This window comes from Rhineura floridana, chromosome 7 (assembly GCF_030035675.1).
Source record: "Rhineura floridana isolate rRhiFlo1 chromosome 7, rRhiFlo1.hap2, whole genome shotgun sequence".
Classification (NCBI taxonomy): Eukaryota; Metazoa; Chordata; class Lepidosauria; order Squamata; family Rhineuridae; genus Rhineura; species Rhineura floridana.
In genome coordinates this window covers 145,537,341-145,553,566 of record NC_084486.1, presented here as the reverse complement: position 1 = coordinate 145,553,566, position 16,226 = coordinate 145,537,341, and the positions used below count along the sequence as shown (strand labels likewise).

Below are 16,226 nucleotides of genomic sequence, written 5' to 3'. Positions count from 1 at the left end.
TACACTGATACAATAAAATACAATATAAAACCAGAAAACCACATTCAATAATTAAACTAAACAGCATTAAAAACTAACCCATCCCAGAAATCCCATAGGCCGGCCTGAACAGCCAGGTCTTCAAGGCCCAGCGGAAACCTATCAGGGAGGGGGCATGACGAAGATCGAAAGGAAGGGAATTCCAGAGGGCGGGGGCCACAATCGAAAATGCCCTCTCTCTGGTCCGCACCAGCCTAGCTGTTTTAACTGGTGGGACCGAGGGATCTGCCAGTATGCATTTTTTTCCTTCACCCTTCAGGTGCCAGTTCCCTTTGTATTCTTACCGAGAAGGGACAGATTTTGCTATCTAGCACAGAAAGTGAAATCCTGAGAATCTCAATCATATGTATATATAAAATACTAGTGGGAAGTGCCAAGCTTTGCTTGGTAATTCTAAGAAAGAAAATCTGTGATTAAAATCTTTGAACAGTTCGCCTTTTTGATTCAAAATGGCATCCAATTGTATCCAAACACAGATGAAAACCTGCTCCTTGGCCTCAGAAACCATTGTGAAAACTTTGGTTACGATATCTTTAACAGGTGTCCAGATATATAGAGAACAGACAAAGAGACAAAACAGCCCCCTGTGATGTCCCTGTATTTTAATATCTGTAAATATGGTAAGTGCAGGTTTATTAAGTGATATATGGTAAGTGACTGAGTAAGAGGGGGGAGTACATGGGCTAGAATGCTGGAGAATGTTGGATGATGATTGACTGAGTGTTTAATGGCTGAAGGTATAAATGAGACGATGACAATTGAGTTCAGGGGGAGTTGTTGGGGAGTTGTTGGAGAGGAGAGTTGTTGAGAGGAGTGATTGGCAGACTTCTGAGGGAGGTTTGGATTATATTTGGCTGGTATTTAGGCAGAATATATGACTGGAAACATAAAGAGTGACACTATATGAAACCATACGCTCGTTGAACATTCCTAAAATAATCTTGTTATTTCCTGGTGTTATCAAAGAAATACTTTTATTGGTTTACCAAAAGCCTGATCCTTGGCTGGGGATACACAGACCAGAAGGGAGGGCAAGGTAATTACCAAGGCTGGATGGAAACAGTATCAAATAAATGGTGGCAGCGGTGAAGGGAGATATTGTAACATCGTCAAGTATCCAGAGCAACCCAGGATTGTATACTTTATAGACAAAGATACAAGGGGGTTGTGGACGGCAAGGGCACCCAGACACAAAGTAACAATAAGCCATAGGGAGACAAAGACGAAGTCTCTAGCAGTATTGTTTACAGGGAGTGGCTGGTGGTGCTGCCTTGCAGTGGGATCTTGTGAGATCTGTGCTAGAGTGTGTGAGAGAACAAATAAAAACCGAGATCCTGACAGGTGGTGGCCCTGGTGGGAGTATCACAGGTAGAGGCAGCTGGTGGGATTGTCACATGTGGTGCTAGCGGTGGGATACGAACAAAAGGAGAGTCTGGATATGAACAAAAGAGAGTCCCTAAAAAGTGGTGTGACTGTGAAAGGAATAACAAATAAAGATTACTTGTGAGTGCGTGGTAAAAGTGTCTGAGCTCTAAGAAACATAGATGAGTTCATGAAAATGAAAAGAGAGGAGCTGGTGGAGAAATGTATAGCTTTTCATTTACCTCATGAGGGTAAAGGGGTGGATGAATTGAGGGTGGCATTAATAACGTATACGTCAATCCAAACCAAAGAACCTGTGAGAGAGGAGACCCCAGAAGGGTGCTCAGGTAATCCTGCCTATATAGAAGTTAAGATGGGAACGTGAGGAAAAAAGGATAGAGAGATTGAGATGGTGAAACTGAGAATGGAGACTGAAAGGTTGGAATTAGAAAGAGAGAAATTTCATTATGAGGAGACAAGAAAAGAGAGATGAAGCAAAAATAAAAGTTACTCCTAAAGACTTTGCTGTTTATGAGCCTGGTCAAGATCCACAAATTTACCTCACAACGTTTGAAAAGGCAGCTCAGATGTGGGGGCTACCTGAGGATAAATACATGCAGCATTTATCAAATTTAATTAAAGGGGAATTGGCTGAGGTGTATCAATATTTCCCCTCAGACAGGCCAGTGACATATGCTGAATTTAAAGAAGCAGTGTACAAAAGATTTAGACTGGGGCCTGTTCAGAAACTGCCAGATACAGACAGGGAGGTCTTTCGTGGAGTTGGGACCAAAACTGGTGGACATATTTGAAAAATGGCTGACACATGCTAAAGCTCAGTCTGTGGAAGAGGTGAAAAGCCTCATGATATTAGACCAATTATATCATCAATTGCCATCAGAAATTAGATTGCTGGTCAAAGATCGTTCCCCTAAGTCTGTGCAGGAGGCAGCAGAACTGGCAGATCATTTTACCTCAACCCAATCTGGTTGGATGGGGAGAACACCAAGAGAATTTAAATCAAAACCAAATAATAATGGCAGAAGAGATGTTTTACCACAGAGAGTAAACCATCAAATAAAATCAGAAGGGCACAGGACACCTCAGTTTGGGTCTGTGTATCCTAAAAGGGAGGAGAAACTCTGCTACAAATGTGGTAAGCCAGGACATGTCTGTTTCCAATGTGAAGCTACAAACCTTATCAGTAATCCTGTTCAAGGAAGAGCAGTGAAAAGCGAACTGAGAGGGGGAAACAAAGAAAATACAATTCTGTCAAATAAGCTGGTCATGTTCAAGATTTTGACTCAAGCTTGAGAGAAGATGTGTGCAAGGGGCAAAATATTGGGCTTTGCTAGACAGTGGTGCTGCTCAGACCTTACTGAGGCCAGATCTGATAAGATCTGAAGAAATTTTACCTCAGGAAAAGTTGGTAATCCAAGGTGTGAGAGGTGAGCCAGAAAGCATTCCCATGGCCCCAGTGAAATTGAACTGGAGAGGGAAGGAGGAGACTTATAAAGTGGGTATCAATGCCCAGCAACATGAACCTGTAATTTTGGGCAGAGATATTATGGGATCCCAAGGAAAAATCTATGTGGTGACCAGACAATTTGGTAAAGCAGCAGAAGCCATTTTATCTGACACTGAACAGAACAGGGTGGAGTAACCGAGCCTGAGGTCGCCATAGCAACCCCTAGTGTGCCTGGAGTGAATGAAACTTTGTTACAAATGTTTTCTACTGCAGAAACACAACAGTTCAGGGATGAGTTGGAGAAGGACAGCAGTTTGAATCCAATGAAGGAACAAGCCCTTACACAAAGAATCCCATTTATAGAGACCCTGAGGGATCAAACTGTGTGGGAGAATGGTGTACTGTATAGACTGTGGTTACCTAAAGAGAGAGAGAACTGCTGTGAACCAGTTAAACGGTTGATTGTGCCTAGCAAATTCAGACCCAGATTGCTAGACATGGCACATGATATTCCTTGTTCAGGGCATCTTGGAATAAAAAAGACAAAGAAAAGGCTGACTGCTCATTATTATTGGCCAAACATTTCCAAGGATATCAAACAGTACTGTTCCTCTTGCATGATATGCCAAAAAGTGGGAAAAAGTAGGGTAAAAACAAAAGCTCCATTGAAGCCCCTTCCTATTAAAGGACAACCATTTTATAGAGTGGGAATAGACTTGGTGGGTCCTTTTTCTAAACCCACAAGGCATGGCAGGAAATATATATTAGTGGTGGTGGATTTTGCAACGAGGTACCCAGATGCTGAGGCCCTGAGGTCAGTGGAAGCCCCTGTAGTGGCAGAGGCATTGCTGAAAATTTTTATGAGGCTGGGTTTTCCACATGAGGTTTTGACTGATCAAGGCAGTGTATTTATGGGAGAAGTGATGCAATGTATGTGGAAGTGTTGTGGATTGAAGAATTTGAAAACCACCACATACCATCCAGCAACTAATGGATTAACTGAAAGGTTTAATGGGGTGCTTAAAGGAATGATAAAAAGTTATGTTCAAGATCACCCACAGGATTGGGATGAACGTTCGGGGTGTTTCTTATTTGCCTACCGAGAAGTACCTCAAGAATCAGCAGGGTTCTCGCCCTTTGAGTTAATGTTTGTGAGGAAAGTGAGGGGACCTTTGGAGTTATTAAGAAATTCGTGGGAAGGGTCCCTGGAGGAGTATAAAACATCAGTAGTTGATTATGTACTAGACTTTCACAACAAGCTAGAATCTATGATGGAAGCAGTACAAAAGAATTTGAGCCAGGCTCAGCAGAAACAAAGTTACTGGTATGACAGAACAGCAAGAGAGCGTGTGTATGAAGTGGGAGATATGGTTATGGCATTCATCCTCAGAAAACACTATAAATTACAAGCCAGTTGGGAGGGACCATACATTATTAGAGAAAAACTTGACACATTGACATATGTAATAACAGCAGACAAATAAAAAAAACATAAGGTAGTACATGTGAATATGTTAAAACCTATCACACCAGGGATGCAAAGGTTTTGCAAGTTACCTTGTTCCCTGAAGGAAGTGGTCCTGATTTACCAGACTTAGTACAAGAAAGCAAGGCAGAAGGTGGGTTAGATCAGTTGGAATGGTCGGAGGAGGTAGATGGAAAAGTCCAGGAAGAAATTATGAGTGTTTTGTACAAATATAAGAAACTTTTCAGCAATAGACCTGGTAGAACCAGTGTAGCAAAACATATTATTGACACTGGAAGTCATTCCCCAATTAGATCTACCCCTTATAGAGTGAATGGAAGAGTGTTGGATGAAATCAGAAAGGAAGTAAGAGATATGCTAGAGCTGGGTGTGATTCGGGAATCAATTAGTCCCTGGTCCTCTAGTATAGTGCTGGTACCAAAGAAAGATGGGACAATCAGATTTTGTATTGATTTCAGAGCTATAAATAAAATCACAGTTCCGGGTGCGTACCTTATGCCTAGGGTAGACACCATGTTAGAACTGTTGTGGGCAGCAAAAATAATCTCCACAATAGATCTCTGCGAAGGGTATTGGCAGATGGAGTTGGAAGAGCAATCCAGGGCTAAAACTGCTTTTAACACACCTGATGGGTTGTATGAATTTACAACACTACGTATGGGGCTTAGGAATTCACCAAGTTCCTTTCAAAGATTAATTAACACTATTTTAAGAGGCATGTCAGATTTTGCTGTGGCATACATAGACGACATAGCTGTATTCAGCAAGTCGGTGCCTGAACATGTTCAACATTTAACAGCGGTGTTGGAGGCACTTAAAAAGGCTGGTTTAACCATCAAAGTAAAAAAAATGCCAGTTTGGGTTACACAAAGTAATTTACCTAGGGCATAAGGTGGGGAGTGGAAAGATAACCCCCTTATGGGATAAAGTAGAGGCTATCCAATCTTGGCCTGTTCCCATAAACAAGAAACAAGTGAGAGCATTTCTAGGTATGGCTGGATTTTATAGAAAGTTTACAAAGGGGTTTGGAGAAATAGCAACCCCATTGCATGAGTTAACGCAGAAAAAGTGTGCTTAGTGCGTGAGATGGGATGAAAGATGTCAAAAAGCTTTTGACCAACTGAAGCAAGCATTGTGCCAGAGTCCTGTGTTGATAGCTCTGGACTTTGAGCAGCCTTTTATTGTGGTGACGGATGTGTCTGATTTGGCTCTTGGAGTTCTGCTAATGCAAGAGAGGGAAGGCATCAAGCATCCCATTGCATATCTGAGTCAAAAACTGTCAGCGAGAGAACGGAACTACTCATTGGTTCAGAAAGAGTGTTTGGCAGTCGTGTGGGGCCTGGGAAAGCTGCATCCCTACGTGTGGGGAAGGAAGTGCACGGTCATCACGGATCATTGCGCATTGCTGTGGCTGGACACTATGAAAAACGGCAACACCATGCTGCACTGGGCACTGCAGGAATATCGAGTAGACTTTGTTTTCATCAAGGGAAAGGACAACGTGCTGGCGGACAGACTTTCAAGGCAGATTGCTGATACTGCAATCAAGTGATCAAGATGTGAGACTAAAAGGACACTCTACCCCTGAGTGATGGACACTTGTATATAACACGTCGTATTATTCCTGGGTACAGGAGTAATACTTTGCTTTTATTTAAAGGGGGGGATATGATGTCCCTGTATTTTAATATCTGTAAATATGGTAAGTGCAGGTTTATTAAGTGATATATGGTAAGTGACTGAGTAAGAGGGGGTGTACATGGGCTAGAATTCTGGAGAATGTTGGATGATGATTGGCTGAGTGTTTGAATTGCTGAAGGTATAAATGAGAGGATGACAGTTGAGTTCGGGGGGAGTTGTTGGAGAGGAGAATTGTTGAGAGGAGTGATTGGCAGACTTCTGAGGGAGGTTTGGATTATATTTGGCTGGTATTTAGGCAGAATATATAAGACTGGAAACATAAAGAGTGACACTATATGAAACCATACGCTTGTTGAACATTCCTAAAGTAATCTTGTTATTTCCTGGTGTTATCAAAGAAATACTTTTATTGGTTTACCAAAAGCCTGATCCTTGGCTGGGGATACACAGACCAGAAGGGAGGGCAGGGTAATTACCAAGGCTGGATGGAAACAGTATCAAATAAATGGTGGCAGCGGTGAAGGGAGATATTGTAACATCGTCAAGTATCCAGAGCAACCCAGGATTGTATACTTTATAGACAAAGATACAAGGGGGTTGTGGACGGCAAGGGCACCCAGACACAAAGTAACAATAAGCCATAGGGAGACTAAGGCGAAGTCTCTAGCAGTATTGTTTACAGGGAATGGCTGGTGGTGCTGCCTTGCAGTGGGATCTTGTGAGATCTGTGCTAGAGTGTGTGAGAGAACAAATAAAAACCGAGATCCTGACAGGTGGTGGCCCTGGTGGGAGTATCACAGGTAGAGCCAGCTGGTGGGATCGTCACACACCTCCAAAATATATAGGTGGGTTTGAGGTGGGTTGGAGAAGAGAAGCTCTCTCTCGGATTTCTTATGCACCCTTCAGCCTAAGGCCTCAGGGTGCATTATAACAATTCAACATTCAATATTAAAAACAGTTTCACACAGATCACCATCACAGGAATAGGGTGAGTTCTGAAAAGGTACATCTCAGGTGTTAAAGGCCAGGGCAAAAAAAGGTGCATTGTCAGCCTATGACGAAAACTATACAGTGAAGCTGCCAGGCGCATCTCTGTGGGGAGGGAGTTCCACAACTCAGGGGGCTGCCACAGAGAATGGCCTCTCTTGGACCACCACATCCTCAGGCTTCTGAGGGCAGCGGATTTACCAAGAGGGCCCCCTCTGCTGATGTTAACCCCCGAGAAGGGAAGGAGGTATTTGGGGCCTAAGTCATTAGGGTTTTACAGTTAGCGTGAGCTCCTTGAATTGGGTCTGGAAATGAACTGGCAACAACTACGGCTGTTTCAAACGGGTAATATGATCATTAGATGCACCATCTTCACAAGCTGCGTACTCCTGAATACCTGAGGGCAAGCACCAAGGCAGAGAGGGTGTTGCTTTCATGCGTTACATCACCCTTTCCCAATCTTGGGTCCCCAGGCTTGGTTGAGCTACAACTCCTAGCATCCCTTGCCAGCATACCCAGGGGGAGGGATGATGGGAGTTGTAGTCCAACAAGGGAAGTCGAACTTTGGATATAAGAAAAGAGACAGCATGCTCAAAGTTCCCTCCAAAAAATGTATTGTGGTTGTTAATGCAAAAATAGGTTGGTGGGTAATGCCTGAAAGTTTTCCTTCTTCAGGGGCAATTCTTTTTCTTGCAACCCAACATGAAAAATGCTGTTGAGGCATTTGGACAAGGAGGAAGCCTCGATAGTGTTTCTCTGCAACACTGCAACAAAAAGGTTTACCCCGAGGGGGGGGGATTCTGAAATGTGCTGGGCCTTAACAGCCACAATAAATGTTTTCAGGGGCACTTTGAGAACTTTCTCTGGGGATCCTAGAAGGAATCAAACTGGTAAATGGCTGAAGAGGGCTTCAAGGGGGTTGGGAGAGTGCACGTGACATTTGTACCTCTCACTCTTCCGCTATGGAGTTCAGGGTAACATGCAAGGACTTATCCCATTTTACCCTCACAACAACCCTGTGGGGTACGTTAGGCTGAGAGAGCATTGCCCGGTTTTTGTACAAGTTGTAGAGGGTGCTCCTAAGTGTTCTTCCTGCTCCGGTGTCAGTTCTCAATCCTTCTGTAGTTCACTTATTGTTTCCACACTCCACTTTGTCTCTCCCCCCCCCCCCCCGTGTGCCTTCTTCACCTATATAAAGACAGGCTGGGGAACCTCAGGCTGGAGGGAGGATAGAGAGGGGTGTGTGAATGTGTGTATGAACTAGCCTACTAGTTCTGCTGTGGTAATTGTGTGCATCATTTGAAACATTGTTTTTGTTGCAATTTTTTTCCTTTGCTTTTGTTGCATTGTTCTTGTTGCATTGTATTTGCATTGTTTTTGTTGCATCGTGTTTTTACTGTATATTTTTACTGGTTATTCCTTATGTAATCTTTTTTGTAATATGTTTTATAATATTTTGTTCACTACTTTGGGGGCCTTTTGGCCAAAAAGTGGTATATAAATAAACTATACTATACTACCACTATACAAAAGTAAAAATAAAAATCATTTGTTGCTCTGACCACTTTTGCTCCTGGCCCTGCCTACCACTGTCATGTGGCCCTCAGAAGGTTGTCCAGATGGGAATGTGGCCCTCAGGCTGAAAAATGTTCCCTGCCCTTGCCATGCAGTGAGTCTGTGAAGCATCTGAATTTTGGGATGTTCAGTACTTCCCTCCCTACCCCTGGTCTTCTGTTGCTGGCAAGGAGGACAGAAAGATAAGTGTCTTCTAGGGGAAGGATGGAGGGACCATCGTTCTGTAGTGGAGCACATGCTCCTGATGTGGAAGCTATTGGGTTGGTCGCTGGCATTTCCCAAGTTTAGCCAGTGGGCATCTGCCTAAAACCCTCGAGAGCCATTTTGTCAGATTAGCCGGTTGCGCCTAGATGGGCAAATTGTCTGGCCTGGTCAATGGCAATTTCCTATGTTCTTAGGCCACTACTAGGTCCTGATTTTCCAAGCTGGAATAACTGTTATGTCAAGGACTCTACCGTCCACTTAAGAGTCTTCTCTGCATTCTTTAAACTATCCAAAATTTCCCACCGTGAAAGTTTTGCTGCTCGTGCCCCCTTCCAATGGCATATTTAAAGACCCTGCAGCGTATGAGACAGAGGTTATTCCGTTCACTCATCAAAAGGCAGTGGAGTGGTGGCAACTCCCCCACCCCCTCACCCCATTTTTCTCCAGATGAAGAAAATGCAAAATGCTGATAAGCTGCTCTCTGGACTGGAGACGATGGGACGGTGCTGGATAGAACAAATAGCCACCAATGTACGTGTGCGGCTGAATGCAATTCTTTATGGCCAGACAAGGCAAAATACTGTATATCCCGTTGTGCGTGTGGAGGGGGGCAGAATATGGAGAAGCACTGGTGTCCCCCAGTCCTTTTGCTCAGTCTGTGCCACCAAAGTCAGCATGGATTTGGGTGCTGGAGTGATTTCAGGGGTACGCCAGTCCCCCTCTGCAATAGAGAGTCCCTTGTTCCCCCTATAATCCTCCTTCCTAGCTTCAGCAAGACTCGCTCTCCTCTCTCCCTTCTGCTCCATTCTGCCAGGACTGTTCTGGCCTTCCGCTACAGCCTGTTCTGGTTAACCGGTGAGTCATGAGAGATGAAGGGCATTCAATCCCCACCTGTCGTGGGGGGGCCCCCAGGCAGCAGAGTGCGGGGGTGTTTCCCGGCTCTGCTGGGTACGCACCAACAGGAGCTGTGCAAGGGAGTGAGGGGCGAAGGCGCCAGGCAGGCAGAGTGCTGGCAGCTGAGAGCCAGCAGTGGCATTAGCATGCGGAGCACGCCGGCTCTGGCCGTAAATGCCTTTGACTTTGGATAAAGCCAGGCAAGAAAATTGATGTTCTTTTCCATCCTATTAGCAGGCGCTTAGTTCCAACGAGGAGAAAATGATGATTAAAAGGGTCAAGTCCACTCTTCAAACAAGACATACCTTGGACATAGTGTCTCTTTAAGATCTTGGCTCGGGAATGTTCTGAGGGGGGGAGAGGAGGGGGGGGAGGCTCTCTGAAGCGTACTAAGCAAGGATGAAAGTGGAGTGCCTTTTTCTGTGCTCTCTGCTACCAGTACCAGTGCAAGTGCCCCGCCAAGGGGAGATGCTATCTAGGCATTGATGCTAGAAACTATCCTTGGGATAGCTCAGTGGCCAAGCATCTGTTTTGCATCAGTCCCTGGCCATCTCCCAGACAGGGTTGAGAAAGATCCTGACTGAGTCTCCCACAGAGCCTTTGCCAGTCACTTGTTGTTGTTATGTGCCTTCAAGTCGATTTTGACTTATGGCGACCCTATGAATCAGCGACCCCCAACAGCATCTGTCATGAACCACCCTGTTCAGATCTTGTAAGTTCAGGTCTGTAGCTTCCTTTATAGAATCAAGCCATCTCTTGTTTGGCCTTCCTCTTTTTCTACATCCTTCTGCTTTTCCCAGCATTATTGTCTTTTCTAGTGAATCAGGTCTTCTCATGATGTGTCCAAAGTATGATAACCTCAGATTCATCATTTTAGCTTCTAGTGACAGTTGTAGTTTAATTTGTTCTAACACCCAATTATTTGTCTTTTTCACAGTCCATGGTATGCGCAAAGCTCTCCTCCAACACCACATTTCAAATGAGTGTATTTTTCTCTTATCCACTTTTTTCACTGTCCAACTTTCACATCCATACATAGAGAGTCAGAGCTGGTCTAAATGATCTGACTTGATAGAAGGCAGTGTTCTCTCTTTTCCAGAGTCGGTGCTTGTGGGTCACTGGCCCTGACAGAGAGGGTTCTCTGACCAAAGAAAGGAAATAACTGCCTTGCCGGATCAGCACAAGAATCCATGTTCTCTTTCCAGCCGTAGCCAGCCAGGTAGATCTGGGCATTCACACGAAAGTCACAACGGCATTGGCCTTCCCCTGTGTTTCCCTTTCCCACCCGCCTTGCAGCGTCTGGTGTTTGGAGGTAGACTGCCTCTTACCATGGATGTTCCATGTTGGGATTTGGGTCAACATAACTGTTGGAGTGGAAGGAGGGGGGGATTTTAGAGTGGCATATAGGAGGAGAAGGAGATGATGATGATGATTAAATTCACCGGCAGATCCCAGGGCAGGTTACCACAGTTTAGAATTTAATATTAAAAAACAATTAAAACATTCTGTTTAGTGACAGGCATCGCTAGGGGGGTGACCCTGAGGGACTCATACTCTGAATCTTCTTTGCACTGGGCCCCAGAATCCTTGTCCCTTAACCCCCCCCCACACACACACAGACATTCTTCTTTTTGCTTTTGATTTTTTGCAGGGAGGGATGGCCTGCATTTGCAAACATACATATAAATCAGCATGGGCAAATTTGTGCTATGTGCCTGCTCTCCAAATGATTTGTGGATCACTCCTCTTGGGTGGGTTCCCTTTCCGTTCTTCGGTGGCAATGTAACTATGCAGGGGGAGGGAGTAGAGTTGCACAGAAGATCCGGGGTTTTCCAAGGGGTTGGGGCATGGAGGGGAAAGAAGACTGAAGTTGGTATGTAAAGGAGCGTCTTGAATCCATTGGAGGAAGGATGCCGGTGGTGAAAAGTCCTGCTGAAGCCTTAGACTGAGCAATGAAACTGGCCCTACCTGGGTAGACCAGTGTCCCAACCAGTGCATCCATCCCTCTTCCCCACCAGTTCCCAAATAAACACCGCCTTGCCCCTCGGAACAGAGGGAGTATACTGAGCCAGACCCACTAGTCCACCTAGCTCAGTGCTATCTGCACTGACTGGCAGCAGCTCTCCAGGCTTTCAGTCAGGGAACATTCCCAGCCCTACCTGGAGATACCACCAGGGACTGAGCCTGGGACCTTCTGCATGGAAGGCAGATGCTCTACCCACTGAGCTACGGCCCTTCCCCTTCTGCTTTTACTTTTTGCTGGCTGCATTGTCAGGTCCGGGAAAGGAGGCTGTTGGAGTTGCAGGATGCCCCTAATAGCCATTCCCCACCTCTAGGGTGGTTGGAGAGAATATTGCAGGGCTGCTAGAGGGCTGCCAAATGCTGCCTTTGCCTTGCCTTGGAAGCCGCAAAGCAGCTAGATGAGGCTGTGGCCGTCGTTCTCCCGGACTGAGCAGGGAGAGTTACAACACCTTCAGTGCGTGGCTATACTTCATGGAGCAAGGCGAAAAAAGACAAGTCCCTGCCCCGTGCCGCTTAGAGTTGCAGGATGCCCCTAATAGCCGTTCCCCACCTCTGGGGTGGTTGGAGAGAATACTGCATTCCCGTTTAGGCAAGCCTACCCAGACACTGATGTGTTTTTAACCACTTCTTAGTTTACTGCTGTTTCAACTGTCTTTTACATTTTGATTACTTTTTTATTGATAGTTTTTCATCTTTTTCCTAAACTGCATAGAGTTTTCCTTAAAACCCAGTGGTACATAAATTCTGTGAAATATAAAAATTAATAGTGTCCTTTGTAACCTCCTTCCCTCTCTTTCTCCCAGGTCAGCCGAGTCTTGCGCCCCGGTGGGCGTTTCATCTCAATCACCTTTGCCCAGCCTCACTTCCGCAGGCGCCATTATGCCCAGCCCGCCTACGGGTGGTCTGTCCAACATGCCACGTACAGCAGCGGCTTCCACTACTTCCTCTACATCATGAGGAAGGGCGAGGCGCTGTCTCCTTCTGACCTGGCGCTGGGGCAGAGCCTCCACCTGCGTCCCACCACGCCTCCCCCTGTACGCTACCTCGAAGAGATGGACAGTGAGCATTTCCTCTCTGCCATTGACCTGTGAGCCACTGGCAAGGAGTGAGAGAGAGGGGGCCCGGGGCCACGGACCACGTGCCAATCTGCCTGCTGGTTGACTGCCAGAACCAGCATTTTCTCCAAGTCATTTTGGGCGATTTCCTGCATTTTTAAAAATTTATTTTAAAAAACAAACCAGAAAGCTGATGCCTTCTCTGCAGTTGGCAACAGGAGCCAATTCTCCATGGAAGTGGATGGGAATGCTTTCTGCCGCCAACTCCCTTGTAGGAAAGACCATTTATTTTCTCATCCCTCTGAATCTTCCCTTTGGCTTACACCATGGAGTCCGTGGAAAGGGTTGGGGTGTTAGAATCTCTGGGATTTGTTTTTTTTTTTTAAATCTCATGGCTGTGCCTTGAATTTCCCTCCATTTGTGCTGGGGTGGTGCTCTAGAGTTGGCCTCTTCAGGAGGCATCTCTCCAAAGAGGAAGATCCAGAATCGCTGGCTGTCCTCTCTGCCATCTTGGAGCAGTTTTATTCTGTGTTGCTGGCTTTTAAAAAACCAAATGGCTGCTGGCGTTGCCAGGTGAGGGTCTTGCCTCTTCCCCCCCCTTCACATCTGACTGCTGGTTGGTCCTGTCTGTGATAGGAGGCAGGAATTAGGTCCAGGACAATTATGTCTCGACTCTTTGTCATGCTCACTCCCATCTGCAGGTCCTTTATAGTATTCCACTAAAACATTGCAGATTCTGCAACCTGAAACCAGAGGCCTGCAATCTGAATTTGTTGTGCAAATTAAATATGTACATATGGATGGACTTGTATGCTTTGTTCTGGTTATTGTTTTTCTTTGGGTACTTTTTTATGCCAAATCTAGGGATGGAAGCGAGGAGGAGAGAGATGTGTGACATGCTTGAAAGGAGAATCAGATTTAAGGTAACTAGATACAAAGGAGGATCTTGTTTCTGTTATCATTGTGCGTAGAAGGTAGAATTGTGGCATTATTTAGCAGGAGTGAAAAGCTGTGGCTCCTGAAATTCTCTCTTCTATACAATCATTAAAGGTACAGGATCTCTCCCCTCCCCCCTTTCGCATTTTGTCCCGGATCGCCTTGCAAAACACGGTTGTCCTTTGGTTTAGGGTTAAGGTCCATGGGATATTATCAGAGGCTCTTGTTGATTTGGAATGGGGAGAGAAACAAACTTCACTTAAATCTGATGGTTGTATTTAACTACTCAGAGTAGATCCAGTGAAATTAATTGCCCTGAGTTAGTCATGGCCATTACTTTCAGTGGGTCTAGTCTGACTAAAAGTTAGTTGAATACAACCGTGAAAACACGAGTCATCTTTGTAAATTTAGTCTCACAATGATCATGAGGACTAGATCCCCCCTCCTTTTAATGATGAAACATTTTTAGTACACACAGACATAGAGCATGTGGGATATGCACACTGGAGACAGAGGATCAGATTTAAGGTAATCATCCGAACATCCATGTGAGAGGCATTTTCTAGTTTGGGGTTAGTGAGGGAAGAAATGGCTGAGTTAAATATAAGTAGGGTTGGGTGTGTATTCCATGATTCTGCAGGAGGTCAGAGAATGCACAGAACTTGAAATTGAGAATTCAGCTTCCTAGGAATACCTCTGTGTGTGTGTGTGTGTGTGTGTGTGTGTGTGTGTGTGTGCGTGCGTGCGTGCACGCACAGGCACAGGCACATCTTTTAAGGCACAAGTTTCTAGTTCTTACGGCTGCAAAAATGTGCTTGAAAATCTGTCAGGCCCAGTCTCAGAAGCTGAAGTGGCATGGCTTGAGTTAACATTTCCAGCTGCTAAAGGAAGAAACTGTGTGCCCTGCATAGACCTTTATTCCACATCAGAAGATGGAAGGTGGATAGATCATGATTCCTGTCTACTCCAGTATCCTGTTCCCCATCCACACAAATGCTTCCAGATAGTACCCCAAACAGGGTTTGAAGGCTACAGCCTCTTCCTAGCTGTTGTTCCCGCCTCAGCTGTTTTTTTTTGGGGGGGGGGAGGTGTGATGTTCCTATATTAATGTATATATGATAAGTGTTGTTGTTTTAGAAGATACATGGTAAGTGGAGGGGGAGTGAATGGGCAGTAGAATGCGAGATGATTGGCTGAGTGTTTAAAATGGCTGAATGTATAAAAGGAAGAGTGAGAGTGGAATCGGGGGGGAGAAGAGAACTGAGTGGGTTGGTTGGTGGGGTTTAGAGAGTTGTTTACCAGGAGGGAGGTGGAGTTCGGATTAGTATTGAGTAAAACCATATGCTTATGTGCCTTAAGAAGAAATCTTGTTAATCTTGTTAGCTTTGTTATCTGTAATAAATACTTAATTTGGTTTACCAAAGGCCTGATCCTTGGCTGGGGTTTCACAGACCAGAAGGGAGGGTAAGGTAATGACCAAGGCTGAAGGGGAACTGTAACAAATGGTGGCAGCAGTGAAGAGAATAACAATACCAGTATTCAGAGTCTCTGGGAATATTAGTATTGGGACGTTACTGGTGGTTGCCTAGCAGGGGGATCTGTTGAGATCTGTGCTAGAGCGGATAGGTAAACCATAAGAGAGTGCGGTCCGGACTGGTGGAGTCCCTGGTGGTGCCTAGAGACAGGCAGTAACCACGAGCAGGTAGGAACCTGACAGGGAGAGCCAGGGAAGGGCATCACACGTGGTGTCAGTAGCGGTGGGATACGAACAACAGAGAATCCAGATACAGTGGTGTGGCAAACAGAAATAACAAAACAAGATTTCTTGTGAGAGTGACTGGCAAAGAGTGTGTGGCAAAGAGTGAGTGAACTCGAACACCATGGCTGAATATATAAAAATGAAAAGAGAGGAGCTGGTGGAGAAGTGCATAACATTCAATTTACCTCACGAGGGTAAAGGGGTAGATGAATTGAGGGTAGCACTTAATAGGATTTGCAACTGCCCAGCAAAAACAACCTGTCAGAGAAGAGACCCCAGAAGGATATTTAAGCAATCCCGCTTATATAGAGTACTTGAGAGAGAAGTTAAGATGGGAGGCTGAGGAAAAAGACAAGCAGAGGGAATTCGAAGCTGAGAGATTGAGGAGGGAGGCTGATGAGAAAGAAAAGCAGCGGGTCTTTGAGGCTGAGGAAAAAGATAAACAGCGAGAGTTGGAAGCTGAGAGATTGAGGATGGAACCTGAGAAGTTGAAGATGGAAACTGAGCGAATGAGAATGGGGTTTGAGGAGAGGGAGAAGCAACGAGCAGTGGATGCCGAATTACAAGTAGAAAAGTTAAAATTTGAAAGAGAGAAGTTTCATTCTGATGAAACAAGAAAGGACAGAGATGGAGCAAAAATAAAAATTACTCCAAAGGACTTTGCTGTCTATGAGCCTGGTCAAGATCCTCAAATTTACCTCAGCACCTTTGAAAAAGCAGCTCAGTTGTGGGGGCTACCTGAAGATAAATACATGCAGTATTTATCAAATCTGATTAAAGGGGAATTGGCTGAGGTAT

General features: G+C 45.2%; 1 protein-coding gene across 1 annotated transcript in view; it reads left to right on the top strand.

The window, feature by feature from the left end:
- Window positions 1-13,532, top strand: part of EEF1AKMT4 (EEF1A lysine methyltransferase 4) — a 47,696-nt gene extending 34,164 nt beyond the window's left edge. The window contains exon 3 of the mRNA XM_061637471.1: window positions 12,482-13,532. Coding sequence (XP_061493455.1) covers window positions 12,482-12,769 — 288 coding nt within the window. The 3' untranslated portion in view covers window positions 12,770-13,532. The remainder of the gene's footprint in view (window positions 1-12,481) is intronic.
- Window positions 13,533-16,226: the final 2,694 nt, after the last annotated feature.